Source organism: Lactuca sativa, chromosome 6 (genome assembly GCF_002870075.4).
Source record: "Lactuca sativa cultivar Salinas chromosome 6, Lsat_Salinas_v11, whole genome shotgun sequence".
NCBI lineage: Eukaryota > Viridiplantae > Streptophyta > Magnoliopsida > Asterales > Asteraceae > Lactuca > Lactuca sativa.
This window is the reverse complement of record NC_056628.2, coordinates 12,704,618-12,725,763: the sequence shown is the minus strand read 5'-3', so window position 1 is coordinate 12,725,763 and position 21,146 is coordinate 12,704,618. Positions and strand designations below refer to the sequence as shown.

The window sequence follows — 21,146 nt, the reverse complement described above, 5'->3', positions numbered from 1 at the left end:
CTTTTCCAGTTCCTTTATAACACCTATAGGAGCACGAAATAAGGACAAGAAATAGATAGGCAGATTTCCTAGAACCGATTTAATTAGTGTGAGCCTTCCTCCAAACGATAATGATTTAGCCTTCCACAATGAGAGCTTAGACTGAAATTTCTTGATTTAGACTGAAATTTCTTGATTCATATTAACATATGAATTATTCCTTCAATTTGAATAATACAGATTCACATGAAATTAAGGTTTACAGAAATTTTGTCGAAATTCATAAAATAGTGAAGTTTCATCAACGATTAATACATTTATGGATAGAAATCTGTGTTCAATCGTTATTAATTTATTTAAATCTGTGAGAAAAAAAATGTCGGAATATCATTAAATGAGACGAAAGATGGTGAAAAGTTACATTCAATGTCTTACCTTCGGGATTCATGATTTTGATGAATTTCCAGCGATGATGACGATTGACTCAGGTGAATCGAGTCATCGTCGGTGCATGGACTGTCTTCTTTCGAGAAAAATGGCAGTGAATTCATTGATTCACTGTGTGTTCGTAAAATGTAATTTTGGGGCAAGAAGGATTGTTTTTGAAATCTTCTCCGTTACAACCGTTAACATTGTAAACGGAAACGAGAATTCTGCTTTTACTTAAATGTCCCTCAAACTTCCGTATTTTGTAATAACCAACTGCACACTATTGTTTTTTAGACTTTTGCAACTCAAATCTAAAGTTATTTTTTTTATCCAACCATTTTAATAGGCTCATTTGTTCCTTGATCCATATAAATAACTCGTTTGTGACTCACTAGTACTATTTTGGGGATACTATGGTCCAAATACTTCGTTCCTTGATCCTTTTTTCTTTTTTTCTTTTTTGTGACTCGCTAATACAAACTATGGTACTATTTTGGACATATGAAACTCACATCCGTGGTAAATAGAGAAGATAACACAAGGAAAGTCACTTGGAGAGTAATTAAATCATTCATGTGAATAGTAGACACTACTCTATTAGTTGTCTATAATACTGATTGATTTTTATCAGAATTTATTTAGCATTTTGCATTAATGTTGTAATTTGAGAAATATGGCACTTTCCACAACATTTTGAGAAAATATTTGTTCTTAAAATTGAGTAAACAATATTTCCAAACAACCCTACAAGAGATGTTACACTCAGCATTACACATCAACCACCAAAAGACACAAGAAAAGTACTTTTTTTTTCTAGTTTTTGGATCATCCACAAGACACAAAGAGAAAAAAAAAATATAACAAAAAAGTTAATATACCTTTTTTTTATCCAGTTCCAAACCTTTTTAATTGTCATGATATGTCAAAATTAAAGATGCACATATATATCCACGGATAGAACTGAACTAGTATCCTTTTTTTAAAAAGATAACATGATTCACTCTTCAGCATTGATTCCAAAAATCCTGACTTTATGCATATGTGGGAATTTGGCAATCACCAACACAAAAACTGCTATTGTGTTCAAGAACAGCATTGGGTTCTGATAATCGGTTGTGTGTGATGCTATCAAGTATCTGCACAATAAAAAAAAATGATCACATTTATTCACACAACAAATGATCTTAAAATAATTCAAGTGATTGTTTTTCTTGTTGAATTTATAGGCTTAATGGGTTAAGTTCTCAATTTGGACAGCTATACATGGTTGTTTCTTATTTACTTAATTCCTGATGGATATTGTGAAATTTGTTTTATGTAAAATGGTCTTATTTAGAAGGGTTATTCAGTCTAGAAAAGAAACAGATCATATGCACACATGACACAACACACTGGACAGTTTTCTTTTTGACTTGATGGACTTAATGGGACAGATATACAGAGGTGTTTCTTTTTTACTTAATACATACGGAAGGTCTTAATAGGTTGAGTCACATCCATTCAGAACTCCTTTTTACCTATTTACCCTTCACCCTCACTTCTTTTGATTTGATCCTAAACAGAAGGGTGAAATGGTCATCTACGCTCAATGAAGATTCATTCTGTCTTAAACAAGAAACAGTGTTTGTCCATTCAGCACTTAATACATAAAACACCTAATGTGGAAAAATTCAATAGAGCAGAGTCTGCACTCTAACAAAATTCAACATTCAATAATACCAAAACATAATCATGGTGATATGACTTATGAGCTTTAAGGCCCTGATTACAGGCTTAAAAGAAACTGAGAGAACTTACAGCACTACAGGCACAACAGTAAGAAACTTCCTGTTGCGGGTGAGCTGCTTGCCACTGTCAATTTGCTCCCACCATGTCAACCTGTTGTAGATACCTTGGTCATCAGCAAAAGGTGTTCCTTTCTTCCAGTGAAAGAAGTGATATGTAACCTAATAGAAAAACAAAGATTAGCACTTAAGTTTATCTAGATACAAACAAAATTCCATGCATATGCAAGCAACATATGATGGAGATTGGAGCATGATGACTAGGTTGGTTGGTCTTAAGAAAATGTAGCTTTTTTGGTGACAAATACACCTATTGAGAACAAAGGAACAACAAATACATATGCCTTTGATATATCATATATATAATGGCATATAAGCATGAGTGCAGGGTCTCATCAATAAGCTCCAGTATACCTCCCACAGTAGCACCCAATTCCTCCCAAAAGATAACTTATGGTGATTCTCATACAAGTAAGAGTGACAACTCATAACAATAGTTCAAGCTCAAACCAGTTTCATCTGTATCAGCTCTGAACAGCTTATCATAGAACTCAAACCCTAAGTAGATGTTGCAGATCTTTCAATACCAAAGGATTTACTTGCAACACGTAGAAAGCACGAATCAACTCTAGTTATCTTCTTCTATCTCCACTTTTTGCGATTACAAGTATAGATCTAAATTCGTCATAGCATGAACTTTAGTTATAACTAATAAAACAATCATCAACACAGATCAAGCAAACTGCACAGAATGTTCATACTTCAAAACCCTAAAATCAGATAGAGTAACATCATAATTCCATCAATACAAACAAAATTAAAGCAAATTGACTCTACCGCGATCATAACAAGGTGATCAAGCATGTCGGCATGTTGAACTAAAATGAAAATCGGAAACATATGAAATGAAATCAGAACAAATGAAATAAGAAGTATACCAGAGCGTGACAGAGATTAACAGTGGTCCAGGCCATGCCAGGAGAACAGCCGGAGACGGAGAGAACGACGAGCCAAGCAAAGAATAGGATGAGTATGTAGGTGGTCCAAACGCCGGGGTACATGAACCACTCGGTATTTCTGTTGAGATCCGTCGGCGGCACCGCTTGGACATACAAGTTGGCCATTTTTGGGACTTCCTGTAGGAGAATTGTGTGGTGTATCCCTGTAAAGTTTGGGTGTGTGTGTGTGTGATTGATTGTAAAGTAGTTGTATGTAGGTCAGAAGGTGGTGCGTGGTGGTTGTAGATGGTCGGTGTGTGGACTGGAAGAGATGATTGTTGCTTGGTGATGGTAATTGGTAACGGCGATGGTGGTGGTAATTATTAGCACGCAAAGTTAGACATTATTTAAACGCATAACCAACCATATATAAATTCGATATTATCCTGTAATATATATACATATCATTCCATGTTTTGTTAAGAAAAGAAAATTTTAATCATTTCGTTAATACGAAATAATATTTTTTTTTTTTTTTAAAAAAACTAAACTACTATAAAATATTATAATAAATATAAACACTATGATAAAATAATATTTATTACTTTGTATCAACTTTGATAATTTATACGGTTATTGATAAAATTAGTTATCAAAGTGTCCATTTTGTTGATCATTGAATATCAAATTGGGGTAACTTAAAACATAAAGTCCCAAATATGTCACCATCTACCGATTGGAGTACGTTTCTAGGTTGTTTGTCGTGCACCGGCTATTATAAATATTGTATTATGTATTTAGCGTGTATATTTAGCCCGTTGTAACCCAATGTATTTGTATATATTCTAATTAATAAAATCATAATCATTCATGGGAAAATAACATCAAACATTGTATCAGAGCGTGATTCCAGAGAACCTCACTTACATACCCTTAAACGGATCCTTCGATACGTCAAGGTAACTTTGGATCATGGTCTTTAGTTACATTGTTCCACCACATCGAGCATCATTGCTTATTTAGACACTGACCGAGGTGGATGACAAGCCACACGACAGTTTATGAGTGGTTACTGTGTTTTTCTTTCTAGATGACAATTTGTTGTCATGGTCGTCAAAGCGTCAATCTACCGTATCTAGATCAAGTACTGAAGCTGAATACCGCGGTGTTGCAAATGTTGTTGCAGATACATGTTGGCTTCGCAGCTCTTACATGAACTTCATTCTCCTCTCAGCAAAGCAACTATTGTGCATTGTGACAATGTAAGTGTGGTATACTTAGCCATCAATACGGTGCAACATCAACGTACAAAGCATATTGAGATTGACATTCACTTCATATGTGATAAGGTTGCAATCGGTCATATAAGACTTCTCCACTTTCCCTCTTCTCTTCAGTACACAGATATCTTCACGAAAGGGCTACCAACTTCTTTAATCTCTGATTTTAGATCCAGTTTGAGCGTTTGCTGTAGACTTCCCGCTCAAACTATGGGTGTGTATTAGTGTATATAGTGCATTATGTATTTAGCATGTATGCTTAGCCCATTGTAGCCCATTGTATTTGTATATATTATGATTAATGAAATCATAATCATTCATGGGAAATAGTATCAAACAGTTGTGAGTCTATAATAGAAATCTATGTGGTTCACTAACCAAGTTTGGGCCTTAGGCCATGGCTAGTTGGAAGATGATGCTATTATATTCAATTTGTTGACTACAATTATACAATTGGAAATACGAAGTCAATTTATGTGGATTGGTTTAATGAGCTTCTATTTGATCGGATTAGTGATGAAGTAGTACCATAAAGGCTAATGAGATGGCTATATTGTCTGAAGAAGTCGACGAGGCAGAGTATTCAATTTCAGCAAAAGATATTTCCTGCGAGCATGTTCTTCAAGATGAGGTAAATCCAATCTTTTAGCAACACAATGAATGGTAAATTTTTAATTAAACTTCGTCCTGGTGGTGAAGCCAAGGAAGATGTACTTAGTTGAATCTAATGTAGTTATTGATCATGGAAATTCTAAAAAACATGTTTTTCCTTTCCATGATACTAACCAACATTGGAAGTTAATGAAACCATTTTTAGGAATGAGATTTGAATCTTCGAGTCAATTGAAATAATGCTTACAAAACTATGCATTAATTAATGGTTATAGACATGCGTGGCAAAAAAATGAACATTGGAGATTGTTAGTTAGATACAACAATGGCGAAGATGATATGTTCATTGTTCATTTAGGTTGTGGGATTCTAAATGAAAAAGAATATGTATTAAATTCAAATAAAATCTCTTGTCACTAACCACTATACCTCTAGAAGTTTCATAGTAAGTAACAATTATTTAATATAAAAAGATTGAGAAATATTATCAAAGGGGATTTCTAGCAAACCAACACTTCTTATGAAGGCAACTTGAACTTTACCATCACCAATAAATTCAATATAAAGTCAATTTATCTTAACGTTTTTAATGCTATATCAACAAGACGAATGTTCCAACATTAAGTTAACATGAAAACAAGATGAATGAAAAAAAGAATCAACTCATTTGGATCAAATATGTTGTTAGAGTATCAAACTCAACAAATAAAAATGGTACAATAGACTCCAAAAACACTATTATATTACACTAAAAAGTATGAGAAATCTCCAAAAAAATCTCAATGTGCTGGGATTTTTTTTAATAAAGTCTTAATGTTTTTTTAACATAAAAGTTCTAAATATTTAACCTTTTGAATAAAAGATTTCAAAAAACCGATTAATTTGTTCACTTTAGACATTTTGACCTTTTGAGCAGGTCATGGGACCATATCTTTAATTTTTGCAAAATAATAGGACTTTTCTGCATATTTCGTCAAAATTTGTATATAATGTATAAACATATTTTTTATGTATTTATATGTATTTTTACGTATTTATGTATTTTTTTAAGCTTTTATATGTATATGTTTACAGATTTTTATATATTTTAAATGTATAACCGTATTTTTTACGTATTTATATGAAAATTTTAAAGTATTTTACATCTTTTATGTGTTATTTTTTATGTATTTATGTATTTTTAAAGTTTTTTATATAGATGTTTATGTATTTTTATGTATCTTACATATTTTATGTGTTTTTTCTATGTATTACGTATTTATATGTATCTTTACGTATTTATGTATTTTTTAAAGTTTTTTATATAGATGTTTATATATTTTATGTATTTTAAATGTATAACCATATTACTTTTATGTATTTATTTGTTTCTTTACTTCAATTCGTATTCACTATTTCATCCAATTCTCAGCTTCTGCGAGTATGTCTATATGGTTTTCTAACATAACCACATATTTTAAGCTGTTCTCATTCATTTATCTTGAAATTAAACATTGAATTAAAAAACAAAATAATAATATATGCACACATGAAAACTTATAAGTGAAAAAGTTTTTCGATTTTTAATTCAAAAACTTATAAATTATTATTTTCTTTTTTAATTTGATAATTTCAAGATAGGTGAACGGAAAAATATTAAATTATGTGGGTATATAGGAAAATCATCTAAACATACTCGAAGAAGCTGTGAGAATTGGATGAAATGGTGAATACGACTTGAAGTAAAAAATACAATAAATACGTAAAAATAATACGGTTACACATTTAAAATGCATAAAAAATACATAAATATCTATATAAAAACCTTTAAAAAATACATAAATATGTAACAATACATATAAATACGTAATACATATAAATACGTAATACATAAAAAACACATAAAAATATGTAAAATACTTAAAAAATACATATAAATATGTAAAAAAATTATGTTTATACATTTAAAATATATAAAAACGCATAAACATTTATATAAAAAAATAAACTTAAAAAATACATAACTCTTGTTTGTTACCAGGGACAACAACATGTATTAAAGTGTCGTCAATTGCACCAACTGCTCATTTGAAAACTCGTCGTAGCCTCTTATTTTGTCCCAAAATGTTTGGAGTTGGATTAAAAGAATTTGGCACTATAACTCTTGTTTGTTATAAGGGACAACAGCATGTACTACAGTGCCATCAAGTGCACCAACTGCTCCTTTGAAAACTCGTTGTAGCCTCTTATTTTGTCCCAAAATGTTTGGAGTTGGATTAAAAGAAGTTGGCACTATAATTTCGTGTGCGGAAAGCAACATTTTGGTCACACCCCGAACCGTGATAACAAATGGCGGAAACGTCCGGGGGCGGATGACGTCATGCATAGTATCACAACAATTGCATCATAGTAATCAAAGTAAACACAACCATTACATTATAATATGAATATTTACATCTGTTTGGAAACATAGTTTGCATACAACAGTATATGACAAAAGTAAAAGACGTGACTCCAAGGTGCTCTGTTTTCTCCAAAAGCTAGAAAGGGTACATATCTATTGTTGTCCTGAGAATACAAGCGGTTTTGAAAATGTATCAGCATAAAGCTGGTGAGTTCATAAGCAATGTTTTTGTATTGAAAACTAGTCACTGAATTTGTACAAATGATTTATTTTCATTATATGTAAAACATCGTTTGTATCGAAACTCTGGTTACCACCAGTATATAAGATGAGTTCCGTTTGAAAACCCTGGCTACTACTAGTAAGTAAAGTATGTTCCGTTTGAAAACCCTGATTTCTGTTAGTATGATAGGTACTGTGGTTTGACCGAGAAAATCCTTTATTTTCCCTGTTGTGTGAGTGGTTGCTTTAATGTTTCTGTAACGGTAAGGCATAAATATAATCCATATTTATGTAATTAAAGCTATTGTTTGTGAACATTGTATTATTACGTAAAAGTGTCGTAGCTATTGGCGAGTTTTATGACCATACTTCAACTTGATACGACGTGAATTCGGACGCCGATATCCTTTATTACATTTGTCACCCGTAGACATGTCGGTCGGACTGTAGCTAGCAGCCAGGTGTGGGATAGTCAGTCTCGTATGGATCTATACACAAAAGCCACGCTTTCCCTCCAGGAAATTCTGGTTCATAAGGGTAGTCATCCACTCAGTTAATGTTGTAAGCGCCCAAGGACGTGTCTCCCATATATGTCAACGAATTTACGAGTAATAATATAAAAAATGTAATGTTCTTTGGTACTTGAATTCGAGGTTTGCTTTGTAGAGTAAAAATAATTATATTTAAATAATTATTAACTATTTTACTCTTGTGATGTGTCATAAACTAAAACTGTCATAGTTTATTTGTAGATCCATGTAAGTTGTTTGTATTCGTAGAACCAGTAATGAAGTTCCCAAACTATACCTATTATAGTTTGACTGAAAAGTTATGTTCGTGATATGCTCCGAAAACTATGCAATTTTGATTAGAAAGCGACTCTCATGCTTTGCATGTTACAAAAGGGATAAAGTATCTAATTGGTTTATAAAAATCCATTAACTTGTGTAAATTGCATAAGTTTTACTTGTTGAAAACATTTATATTTTTAGTTCTCAAAAGTTCTTGTGTTTGGCTTGTATCCCCCCCCCCCCTGAAAACGTGTAAAAACATTAAGAAAAGTGTAGGGGTATGAACTCACAGTTTGTTGGTTGCAAAGGATTGAACTGGGAGATCCTTAAGTCGACACACGTGACACTTAACGGAATCCTAAGATCAAATAAATACATATATGTATCTAAATTAAAGATTTTCGTTAAATAAAGCGTCAAGCAAACACTTGGTTTCGGTTAAGGAATGTTACCGAGACTTGGTTGAATTGAGGAAACAGGCTTTTCCCCACGAAAGAGTTGTTTACGGTCGTATATGGGGTTTACGGCCGTGAACAAGGTTTGTGGTCGAAAACTGGGTTTGCGGCTTTTGAAGATCTGAAGGATTACGCCCGTAAACTCAAGAACAAAGGTGCTTGTTTTCGACGAAAAAGTGTTCCAGAGGCTCCCAAACGACCCCAAATGACGATTTCCGGTGTTTTCGGGTGAAAAGGAGGGCTTTTTGGTGTTTACGATCAAGAGAGTTAGAGAGAGAAAGTGGGTGTTTCCGGTCAAGAAGGTTCAAATGAGTGTGGGGGTATGGTATTTATAGGCCAGGGGGTATGGTCGGTGGTGGGGGTCCACCTGGCACCGACCGTAAATAGGGTTTACGGCCGTACACGAGTTTACGGCTGTAAACCCGTCCTGGCCATGAACTCGGTGTTTTCGAGTGAGGTTTCGTGTTTTCGCGTGATTTCCGGTTTACTCAGACTTGTATAAAGTACATATTATTTATTTAAAAACATAAAGTCTTTCCCAAACCAATAAATTTGACGGAGTTTAATAAAACTCAAATTTTATAAACGGAAATCGGGTAAAGATAACGGAAAAAGTTTCGGGTTGTCACAATTTTCTCCAACACTTCATGAATTTTTTTATGAATTGTTTGTTTTGAGTGTTGAAATCTTCAATTGATAATCACGTAATGTTGGTTATGGCCGATCATCATAAAAAACATAGCCATCTTTTCCTCAACGAATACATGTTTGCTATGCTTTAACGAGTAATTTACTATAAAATGAGCACATAGCCAGTCAAAAGATTCATGGGACATGAGTAGTACTTCAACACATTGTATAGGATTACATTCCAATAACTCTAATGTGTATTCATGTTGTAACGACCATAAAAATTTCGACCAATTTAAACTTTTCAAAAACAACCCAGTTTCATTAAGTTATTACAAAAAGGTTTTCAATACAATTGTTTCAGAGTCTTCCCAGAACCACATCACAAAACATAATAATGAGGAGCGGTACGATCACACCTTTGCCTTGCCACGGTCTCCTGAAGAACCTGAAAAAAAAAACATTAAACCACAACTGTAAGTCTGAAAGCTTAGTGAGATACCCCCAAAATACCAACCACATATACCATACACGCACAACATGCCATATCATAATAGAACACAGAACAACCATGCACTTCGGGTCTACTGTGTGACTGGTCCGCCCGTACTGGGCCTCCAGTCCACCTGATCCACCCTCCGAGTCTATCCACATACATCGAGTCTACAGTGTGATTAGTCCGCCCGCACCGGGCCTTCAATCCACCTGGTCCAATCTCTGAGTCTACAGTATGACTGGTCCGCCCGCACTGGGCCTTCAGTCGGCCTGGTCCACTCTTCGAGCCTCGGCACGTCTGGTCCGCCCTCGTGGGGCCTACAGCCTATCCGGACCACTCGCTGGGCCTTCGGGATAACCGGTCCGCCCTGGGTATGTTGCCCTACAGCACAAAGCAGGACCCGCCTCAACCCAACTCCAGTCCAACAACCATGTGCACATAAAAATTCAATCATATAACAAATCACATCCAATCATACCGATCTAACATATCACATAGCATAACATCATCCTAACCAGGATACCGACCTAACCGGTCACTAGCATAGCATCATCCTATATACCAGGATACCGACCTTAACCAGGTCTCTAACATATACCATCCTAACCAGGATGCAAACATAGCAAAGCAATAACATAACAACGATACCCGGATCACAATCCGATAAAGGGTCGGCCTTGGTGCCATAGACCCTGTCGATATAGTGAGGATAACTCACCTCGTAACTGCCGACTGAAAAGATAAGCCCAAGCTGCCCCGACCACTGACACGATCTCCACCCCTAGCCAACACCAAAACACCGAACTCAAAACAAATGCCAACAATTACCAAAATATCCCTGGAAGACAACTGGTCAACCCTTGGTCAAAGTCAAAGTCATCCTCCTGACTGACTCTACTCGTCGAGTCAACCCGATGACTCGCCGAGTCCCCATACTCAGAACTTCCCCAATCCGCGACTCAACTCACCGAGTCACCCCGAGACTCGCTGAGTCCCACAACTTTGAGTACTTTCTCACTCAACTCACCGAGTCATCCCTTGACTCACCAATTCACGGCTCAACCAGAAGAAGGTTAGGACCTCACGACCAGACTCACCGAGTCCAAGGCTATCTTCAACCAACTCGTCGAGTTTCTTCCCACCTTCAAGCAACTCACCGAGTACACCCTTGTGACTCGCCGAGTACCCCTAGATCTTAATCCATACAAAAGCTTTCCAGGCCATGCAGATGATCCAAACCATAGATCTACCCTTCTACAACCCATCCATCACGTAAAGTGGCAAACTTTACGTGAATCCATAGAGATCTAAGCACATAACACTCTAGGGTTTGGGTTTGGGACAAAAGGGCTTCATCAACCATTCAAGAACAGGGAATTTAATGCTCTCTATACCTCCTCCATTCCAGATCTGAGGTAGCAACCTCAGATCTAACCTCCAACTCACAAAACCACAAGCTATTATTTCCAAATGCTCCAAAAATGATGAATCTAGAAGAATAACAACCCAAGAAACGAAGTAATACCTCAAAAGAAAGCTCCAACAGAAGGGAAATTTGAATCCTTGCAAAGCCCCTTGCTCCAAACCTCTTAGCCTTCAAAAATCTCTTCCACAACACTCTTTCAAGGCCCCCAAAGCTCACTAATTCACTCACAATCGAATATTAGGGTTTCTGGACTTCAAGGAAGAGTAAAGAGGTTGGGGAGAGGGTATAATGTCCTTTAAATAGGGCTCATCCTCCGAAATTAGGGTTTTCTCCACTCAGCACCAACTCGCCGAGTCCAGCCGCCGACTCACCGAGTTGGCCACTTAACACGCGACCAGAGTCGCGACCCTACTCGCCGCCGAGTTGCCCTTTTACATTTACACTTTGAACCCTGAACTTGCACTCTTGAACTCGGGATGTTACACATGTCCCGTCATTTCTGAATCATTGTCCAACACTCGTTTCACATCCCTCTACCGAAAATAGCGGACATACAAGTACATTAGAATTATGAGAAGTATCTTTTTGTTGTGATCCATTAGGAACCTATTAATCAACACAAGTATAAAATTAAATTTAACATTAACTAAAATTCAAGTAGCAAATAACATAAAATTCAAATACCAAATAACATAAAATTCAAGTACCTAACATAAATATAATTCAAGTACAAAATAAAATTCATAACCAAATTACAATAGCAAAAACATAACCACATAGTTCCAACACAAATATGTAAACCTAACGACAATCTATCCATCATTTAAAACTCCTAAACTTATAGCAATCAACTTGATCCTTCTTCTTAATATTTGTGGATCATTGGGTAAATTTACCCACATCTCTATTATATTCATTGCCCTCCAAAATCGTGATACACAACAGAGCGTATAGGGTCTATTGGGCCTAACTCAAACAACTCTAACTTCTCTAAATATTGAGGAATTGTAGGCCCTTTAGTCAAATGTCGTAGAGTTTTTTGCATATCTAGTGCTAAATAGTCAACAGTAATAGGAGCTTTAGGTGTAGAAGGTGGTTCAGGTGAGGCACTAGGCGCTCGAGCTTTAGGACTTAAGGTTTATCCCTTTTGTTGGGATTACCAGAAGGTGAAGCAACATAAGGTGAAACAAAAGAAGGTGGTGGCTGAGTAAAAGGCTCGCTAGTATGATGGAAAAAGTAATCATCATCATCTATGTTAACAGAAAGGGTATCCATAAGCTGTAGTGATGGGACATGAAGAAGATGATCCATGTCCCGATGGTGTTTGGGATGTGGCATAGCTGAGATTACCAGAGGCACTGTCTCCATCAAAGAGATTTGCACAAAGCTCTAGAAACAACAATGAGACAATTTTCAAGGAAGCGGCCTTCAGATGTACTTAAACCAAATCAATGTAACAAAAGTAGTATAAGAATATTTGCCAACTATATACATAAATATTAACAATATATATATATATATATATATACACACACACACACACCTTTTTAAGCCCTCCCACTCATCGCCCGTTAAGTTAAAAGTGTTTGTTTGAGGATTGTAAAGGTTGCCAATTTTGTTTTCAAGTATAATTTAACTATCCAGTGTATTTGGCTTTAAGATTGTCATAAACGTTTTTCAATAGTCTTTGAGTCAAATCCACACCATAGTTTCCTTGATAATTGTTCCTAACTTGTTCCATGAATATTTGTGCAAGCTCATACCTTTTCTACCCACAGTGTTTGCTTATTCAGTACAAGTTTGCAATAAGAATTTTATTTGTTCATTGGTCCATGTATGTTGATATCCTATTACTAATAACAAAAAATAACATATGGAATTCATACCTCAACAAACATAAACTTATAACAACAACTTTCAACATAACAAGAACTTTTATTGATTAAACTAACAAATTTAAGCAAAGATTATTCACTTTTTAGCATAACAAGAACCTCAATTGATGAATTCCAATAATATTTATCACATTTCAACAACAATCTATGACATTTCAACAAAAAATTATGACATTTATGCAACAATTCATGACATTTCAGCCAAAATTTATGACATTTCAACATAATATATGACATTTCAACATAAATTTATGACATTTCAGCAAAAACTTATCATTATTCAAGATAAAAAACAATATCAGCAAAGATTTGACAACATCATCAATCAAGATTCAGCAACAACAAATATATCAACAAGGATTCATAAAAAAAAAAAAACGAAAAATAAGATGAAGCATGAAAGAATCGTTGCTTTAGCAACAATAAACGAAAAAAAGTTACCTGATGAAGGCTGACTGAGGCGATGGCAACAACGACGATGACGGGGAGGAGGTTGCGTCGGGGAATGAAGTTGCGATTGAAGATGCAGTCGTCAAAGGGAAGAAAGGTATGACGCTTTTTTCCTTTAGAGAAGAACTATCGATTTTTTTTAGGTTTAGGCGTGAAGAGGCTTGAAGAGATAATGCAAATGCTTCCCGAAACAGAACACACATAGAGGTTTTTAGTCCTGAAGACTTTTGAAAAACAAACTGCCATGGGATGAAAAGTGTTGCGTGTGTTGAAACATCCCAAAATTACGGTTCGAAAATTTCGTTTTAAATCATTAATAAAAACCATAATTATCAATCATTTCATTCATAAACCAAAATCATTATATCAAATCAGAGTATCATCTCAAAACATGTTCTTTTTATTAGAGTAAACATCCCAGGCTAAAACTTCTTGGTGTGTGCTATGCAATCATCCCGAGCTCTTCCCTCCGCTACCGGAAATACCTGAAACCAAAATTGAAAACTGTAAGCACGGAGCTTAGTGAGTTCCCTAATCTACCACATACCATACATAATCACATACTGCAAACATTGGGCCTAGCCCGCTACATCGGGCCTCGCCCGACATCGGACAAATCTGACATTAGGCCCCGCTTGACATCGAGCCCCACTCGGTATACATATTTGTTTCTACTAGGCCCTGCCTGTCTCCGGGGCCCGCCCGCTACACACATACAACAATAACATATAAGCATGCTAATACATAACAACCAATCGTTATACTATAACTGCTAGTCTCAAGGCCCCGCCTATCTTGGGCCCCGCCCCTACTCTGCTACTAACGAGATATGGAACCCCGTCCACACTCAGCTATTGATGAGATACGGGCCCCTCCCACACCCACCTCCTTACCAGGCATATACAAGTATCACAAAGACAACAAGTATGACTAATCATACACTACTGCCTCGGGTACCACCCGACATCGGACCGAAATCCAAAACATACAAACTGCATCAGGCTTACCCCGACATCGGATCTAAATCCGATATACACTAACATATATAAACGAGCTGACGCTAATGCCTTAGACCCATTCCTACTGGAGAAAACTCACCTCACAAAGTTGACTCTATATTCCTGCGAATAACCCCTCGCTGCTAGCTGGCAGATCCCCGAACTGGTGATCTCTCGACTCCCCGAGCTATCAATACCAAAATATTAGTTAGTCCAAATCAATAATCCTCCTTAGGGTAAAATGACCATTTTACCCCTAGTCCAACTTGGTCCACATCTAAGGCTCAAAATCATAATATAAAAGGGCCCAACACTAAATAGGCTTCCAAAACCCACTAGTGGCCCACTAATGGCCCAATTTGCTAAATTGGGCCCAATCCCTCTAATGGGACTTACCTTAAGTCTAAACATCTTCTTGGCCCACATTATCTGACTTATGATGGCCCATTAAGGCCCAAAGAACCAAAATCCCTTGCATGGCCCAAAACGAGTCCCAAAACTCGCAAGACCCAAATATGATAAGTACGTTGGGCGTACTCCTATGTACGCTAAGCGTACTAGCCAAATGATGTGTACACTGGGTGTACCTGTATGTACGCTCAACGTACTCCCCTGATAAGCCATTTTCCCATTAAGTGCTTAATACTCAGATCCAGAAGCTACAATCACAGATCCAAGTCCTTTTCAACATCTTAATCCATAAAGTCACTGACTTGGTGACTTTGCATGCCCCAAACAAGTCCAAACTCCAAAATGGTATTCTACTTCCATGAAAGTGGTCTCAACTCTTGTATGGACCCATTAAGACCACGGAGATGACAACTTTCTGACCTAGGGAGTCATTTGGCACCAAGGGTGGCAACCCTTAGCCTATAAATCGAATTTGGACTATAAAGCTGTTGGATTAGGTGTCTAAGCCCGTAACTATAATTGGTATGTACTTGAATTGATAGCAGCACAGTCCTTTTCGGTTGCCCTCAAACCTAGCAACCAGACAAGGAAATTATGAAAGGAGAGATATTAATTTATTATAAGATTAATAAATTAATATAAATGAATTTATTAATATGTTAAAAGATTAATATATTAATAGGAAATCATTTTGTTTAATTAATTTTTAGCCAGAAATTAATTAGAATTAATTTTGGGGTTAAAAGAATTGATTATAAGGTGCAGGGACTAGTTTGCAATTATCTAATAGTTGAGTGGAAGGCTCTAGAACCCCCTTGGATGAGGGTGGACGAAATCTTTAGGGGAAACCCTAATAATTTCGTCCATAGGGGCTTGGATAAGGCCCTTGGGTTTGCTTAGGCCCTAAGCAAAGGATAACTAGGGTTTCCCCTAAACCCTAGATCCCTCAGCTATATAAGGAGCCTCCTGGTTCATGTTTTGGTCACTTTTTTCTTTTGAAGAAACCCTAAGGGCCGAAATTTTGCATACTCCCTCTCCCCTCTCTCCTCTACTTTCCTTCTTGCTAGTTTGGGTGTGATTCCATTAGAGGCATTACACTTGTGGTGCTAAGCTTCCAAGAAGATCAAGATCAAGATCAAGGGAATTATCAATTGTTTACTATAACAATTGAAAGGTATGTAATTACTAAACCCTAGTTTGTAAATTTCGATTATAGCCTCTCTCCTCTAGGGTTCTTGTTTTGCAATTCAAAGTTGTATGTTCAATAGATAAAACATAGATCCAAAGTAGGTTGCATGTGAACTTAGGAATTGTTTTCTAGTTTATTTGTTTTAGTTGAAACCCATCAGTGGTATCAGAGCCATTGTTTGTTTTAAATTGAATTGTTATAATTGTTGAATTGCAAATTAGGGTTTATAGATATTAAACCCTAAAGGCATTTTTTTCGATTTTTAGGGTTGTGGATCAAAGGGTTTTTGAAAACCCTAGCCTCCAAAGAACCTAATCGAAATTAGGGTTAGGGTTTTGAAAACCCTAGCCTCCTCCCTTGAAAATTTCGAAATATGCTATAAATATTAGGGTTTCTTTGTTTTGGATAATAGTTGCCTTATTGGATAATTGAGAAAAATAAGGAAATTATCCTATCCCCATATTTTCGAAATCTAGAAGAGATATGGATTAGGATTAAATTAATTGTTTAATTTAATTAGATAATCCTTACAAGATTTAATAAATTAATTAAAAGTTAATTAATAGATAAATATTAAATCTAATTAATTGGTTTATTTAAATTTAAAATTTAATAGTTTAAATTTCGAAAAAATTTATATAAACCCTTGGAGTTTTAAAATGTTTTTAAAACACACCTTATATATATATATATATATATATATATATATATATATATATATATATATCATAATTAAAAGTTAAATATTATATATGTATAAGAATATGGTCAGTCAAATCGCTAGTATGCCTCATTCACGAAGCTAGTTTATAAGGGGGTATAAGGAAACTGCCTATAAAATGGTAGTTGAATGGGTGTCCACTCTCACCCATCGCTTCCTTGATTAGTGGAGGGTCGTTAGCAGAACGGATTTGATAGGACAACTACTTCCCATTAAAAGTATAACGCTATTAAAGAAAGTACTAGAACACTATTTTTCAAAAATCCCAACTCTAGTTACTTTAGGAAAAATGTGAAAAGTATGCTAATCCATGAAATTGCACATTATGCTTTATTGGTCGTTAGTGGAGCGTGTGTGGTTAACCGGCACACTAAAAGGCACTAATAAAGAGTAGTAATGGGTATCTTATAATTATCATTTTGATGGAGCGTGTGTGGTTTACCGGCACATCAATAGTTAATGATAAAGACAATAAGGTTACCAAGCACATTTGCATGGTTATTCACATCTAGTTTGTGATCCTCGGTATCCCAGTCACAAATAGTAGAGCATAATCCGAGATTAAAGCATGCCATTAAATAGTTTTAATGTATCTCAAAAGAATTAGGAATTTCACTTCGTTTATTTTGTCTAATGGTGGAATTGGTGAATCGTCATTCACCTACCTTTATGAGATTTGAACTTGGATCTCGGCGTCCCATTTCTAAGTTGTAAATCGTCATAGTTGGGTCCTAACCTTGATATGATATATTTGGGTTATTATATTGAGGTGTCTTGGAATCTAACTAAAATTATCTTTCTTTTCAGATGTCTACTCCTGGAAACACTTCTGCTTCATCATCCTCCAGCCACAACTTCTCTCTACTAAACATATGCTCCAAATTCGTTATGGATGGCTCCAACTATATCGATTGGATGCGTAACATCAAGATGGCGCTTAGATTCGAGGACAAAGAGTATGTCCTTGAAAAGGAGCTCAAAGAACTTGATGAGTCAAAAGCCACTCCCGAAGAGTATGCTGCCTACAAGAAACACTATGATGATGCTACTAAAGTGGCATGCATCATGGTTGCAACCATGTCCCCAGAATTGCAGAGGTACTATGAGGACTACTGGCCTTTTGAGATGAACAAGGACCTTATGGAAAAGTACCATAAGCGAGCTCGTCAAGAAAAGTTTGAGGTAGTCAAGTCACTCATGGCTTGCAAGATGAAAGAGGGGGAATCGGTTGTATCTCATATGCAAAGAATGTAATGCTACATAGAGCGTTTGGTCAAGCTCAACATTCACTTCGATGAGAAATTGGCCATTGACATGGTCTTGAACTCGTTGCCTGATTGTTATGGTCAGTTTATCTTAACTTACCATTTGAACAACACTGAGCAGACTTTGGCCCAATTGCACAACTTGTTGCAGACAGCTGAGGCAGGGATGAAGGGTAAAAGTATACCCTCCACACCTGCAAGTGCCCCTGTCTTGGACATTGGACAGGGAAAGGGGAAGAAGAGGAAAGGTCCTCCCAAGCAAAACTGGAAGAGCAAGGCTCAAGCTGTGTCATCTAGTAATGGCCCGAAGGCTAAGTCCAATGGTTCCACTCCCCATGTTTCTGATCCAAAAGAGGCCATTTGCTTTTACTGCAATCAAAAGGGGCATTGGAAGAGATCTTGCCCACAATATCTACAAGATATCAAGGATGGCAAAGTGAAGCCATCCTCGGCAGGTATTTACACTATTTCTGCTAATAACTCATTATCTTCTCGTTCATGGGTCCTTGATACAGGATGTGGATTTCATATCTATTCTGATTTGCAGGGGCTAAGGGAAAGTGAGGAGATAGAGCATGGGAGAATAAACTTGATCATGGGGAACAGAAAGTCTTCACCAGTTACCAAGATCGGAGTTTATCAACTTTTGCTCAGTAATGATGTTAGATTAGATTTAATAAATTGTTGCTATTCGTCTGAGATGACGAGAAACATTATTTCATTTCATGCATTGTTCAGACAAGGTTTTAAATATTCTTTTAATGATTTGAATGGTTCAATTTCTGTTTATAAGAATGGTGTTTTTGTGTTTGAAGCTTTACCTTGTGATGGTGTGTATGAAACAGTGACTTGTGTTGATAGCTTAGGAAATAGTGTACTTAATATTGACTTGTCTAATAGTGTAGACAAGGCATGCTTGTGGCATTGTCGTCTTGGACACATTAACAAGAAACGCATAGCCCAACTCCAAAAGGATGGAGTGTTGGAATCATTTGACCTAAAATCAGATGATATGTGTGAATCTTGTCTTTTGGGAAAGATGAAAAAATCACCATTCACAGGGTCTTGTGAAAGAGGTGAAGGTATGTTGGATCTCATACACACAGATGTGTGTGGGCCCGTCAGATCAACCACAAGGGATGCTAATCGATTCTATGTGACTTTCACTGACGATTATAGCAGATATGGTTACATCTACTTGATCAAACATAAGTCAGAAACCTTTGAAAAGTTCAAAGAGTTTAAGCATGAAGTCAAAAATCAATTGGGTAGAAAGATCAAGATACTTAGATCCGATAGAGGCGGGGAGTATCTTAGTACCGAGTTCAACGACTATCTGAAAGAATGTGGGATAGTCTCACAATTGACTCCTCCTAGGACACCGCAGTTAAATGGTGTAGCTGAGAGGCGTAATCGAACCTTGTTAGACATGGTTCGTTTTATGATAAGTCGTGCCTCGCTTCCTATTTAATTATGGGGGTATGCCTTAGAGACAGCCGCCCACATCCTCAATCTTGTCCCTACAAAAGAAGGTTGCCAAAACACCTCACGAAATGTGGACAGGGAAAGTTCCCTCGTTAGCACATATTAAAGTCTGGGGTTATGAAGCTTTCGTAAGACGAGAGACTCACGACAAGCTAGCAGCTAGAAGTGAGAAATGTGTTTTCATTGGTTACCCAAAGCAGTCGTTTGGATATTTGTTCTACATACCTAGTGAAAACGTGGTGTTTGTAGCTCGAAGAGGAGTCTTTCTGGAAAGAGAGCTCATATTCAAAGAGGACAGTGGGAGTACCATTGACCTTGAAGAGATTCAAGAGTCAACCAATGAAGGAACCTTATATGACACTAGCACTCAACCAGAGGAAACAGTTCCTGTTGAACCGGTTGATAAATCATTACCTCTTCGAAGATCCACTAGGGTGAGTGTGCCACCTGAGTTGTATGGTTTTCATATTACTTCAGATGGTGACACATTCATAAGTGACAGAACACTAGTAAACTTAGATGAACCAGTCACTTATAAGGAAGCAATGGCAGGCCCAGAGGCTTCCAAGTGGAAAGAGGCAATGGACAGTGAGATTAAGTCCATGTATGACAACCAAGTTTGGAATTTGGTTGATAGTGCACCAGGTCGGAAGACAGTTGGGTGCAAATGGATCTTCAAGAAGAAGACAGACATGGATGGGAATGTGCATACGTTCAAGGCTCGACTGGTTGCAAAAGGTTTCACTCAAACCCCAGGGGTCGACTATGATGAGACTTTTTCGCCGGTGGCTAAGATTAAATCTATTAGGATATTGCTCGCCATAGCTGCCTTTCATGACTATGAAATCTGGCAGATGGATGTCAAGACTGCCTTCCTTAACGGGAAGTTGGCTGAGGATGTTTACATGAGTCAGCCAGAGGGTTTTGTTGATGCAAAGTTTCCCAATAGAGTATGCAAGCTTGAGAAATCCATTTATGGATTGAAACAAGCATCTCGCAGCTGGAATCTTTGCTTCCATGAGAAAGTCAAAGAGTTTGGTTTCTCTAGAAGTGAAGATGAGTTTTGTGTGTATATCAAGGCTAGTGGGAGTATAGTAACTTTTCTGGTGTTATATGTAGATGACATATTACTCATTGGTAACGACGTTCCAACCTTGAATGAAGTTAAGTCTTGGCTTGGAAAGTGTTTTGCCATGAAAGACCTAGGAGAAGCTGCCTATATTCTTGGGATTAGAATATTGAGAGATAGAAAGAAGAGACTAATTGGACTTAGTCAGAGCACATACTTGGATAAGGTACTAAAGAGG

The 21,146-nt window shown here is 36.5% G+C and overlaps 1 protein-coding gene across 1 annotated transcript; it reads right to left on the bottom strand.

The window, feature by feature from the left end:
• Positions 1-1,264: 1,264 nt before the first annotated feature.
• LOC111880874 (uncharacterized) lies at positions 1,265-3,576 on the bottom strand. Its single transcript, XM_023877285.3, has 3 exons — positions 3,131-3,576; positions 2,206-2,354; positions 1,265-1,544 (listed from the first exon to the last, which is right to left on the bottom strand). Exons 1-3 carry the CDS (start codon positions 3,314-3,316, stop codon positions 1,406-1,408), a joined length of 474 nt encoding a protein of 157 aa, XP_023733053.1. The 5' UTR covers positions 3,317-3,576; the 3' UTR covers positions 1,265-1,405.
• Between the last annotated feature and the right edge of the window lie 17,570 nt (positions 3,577-21,146).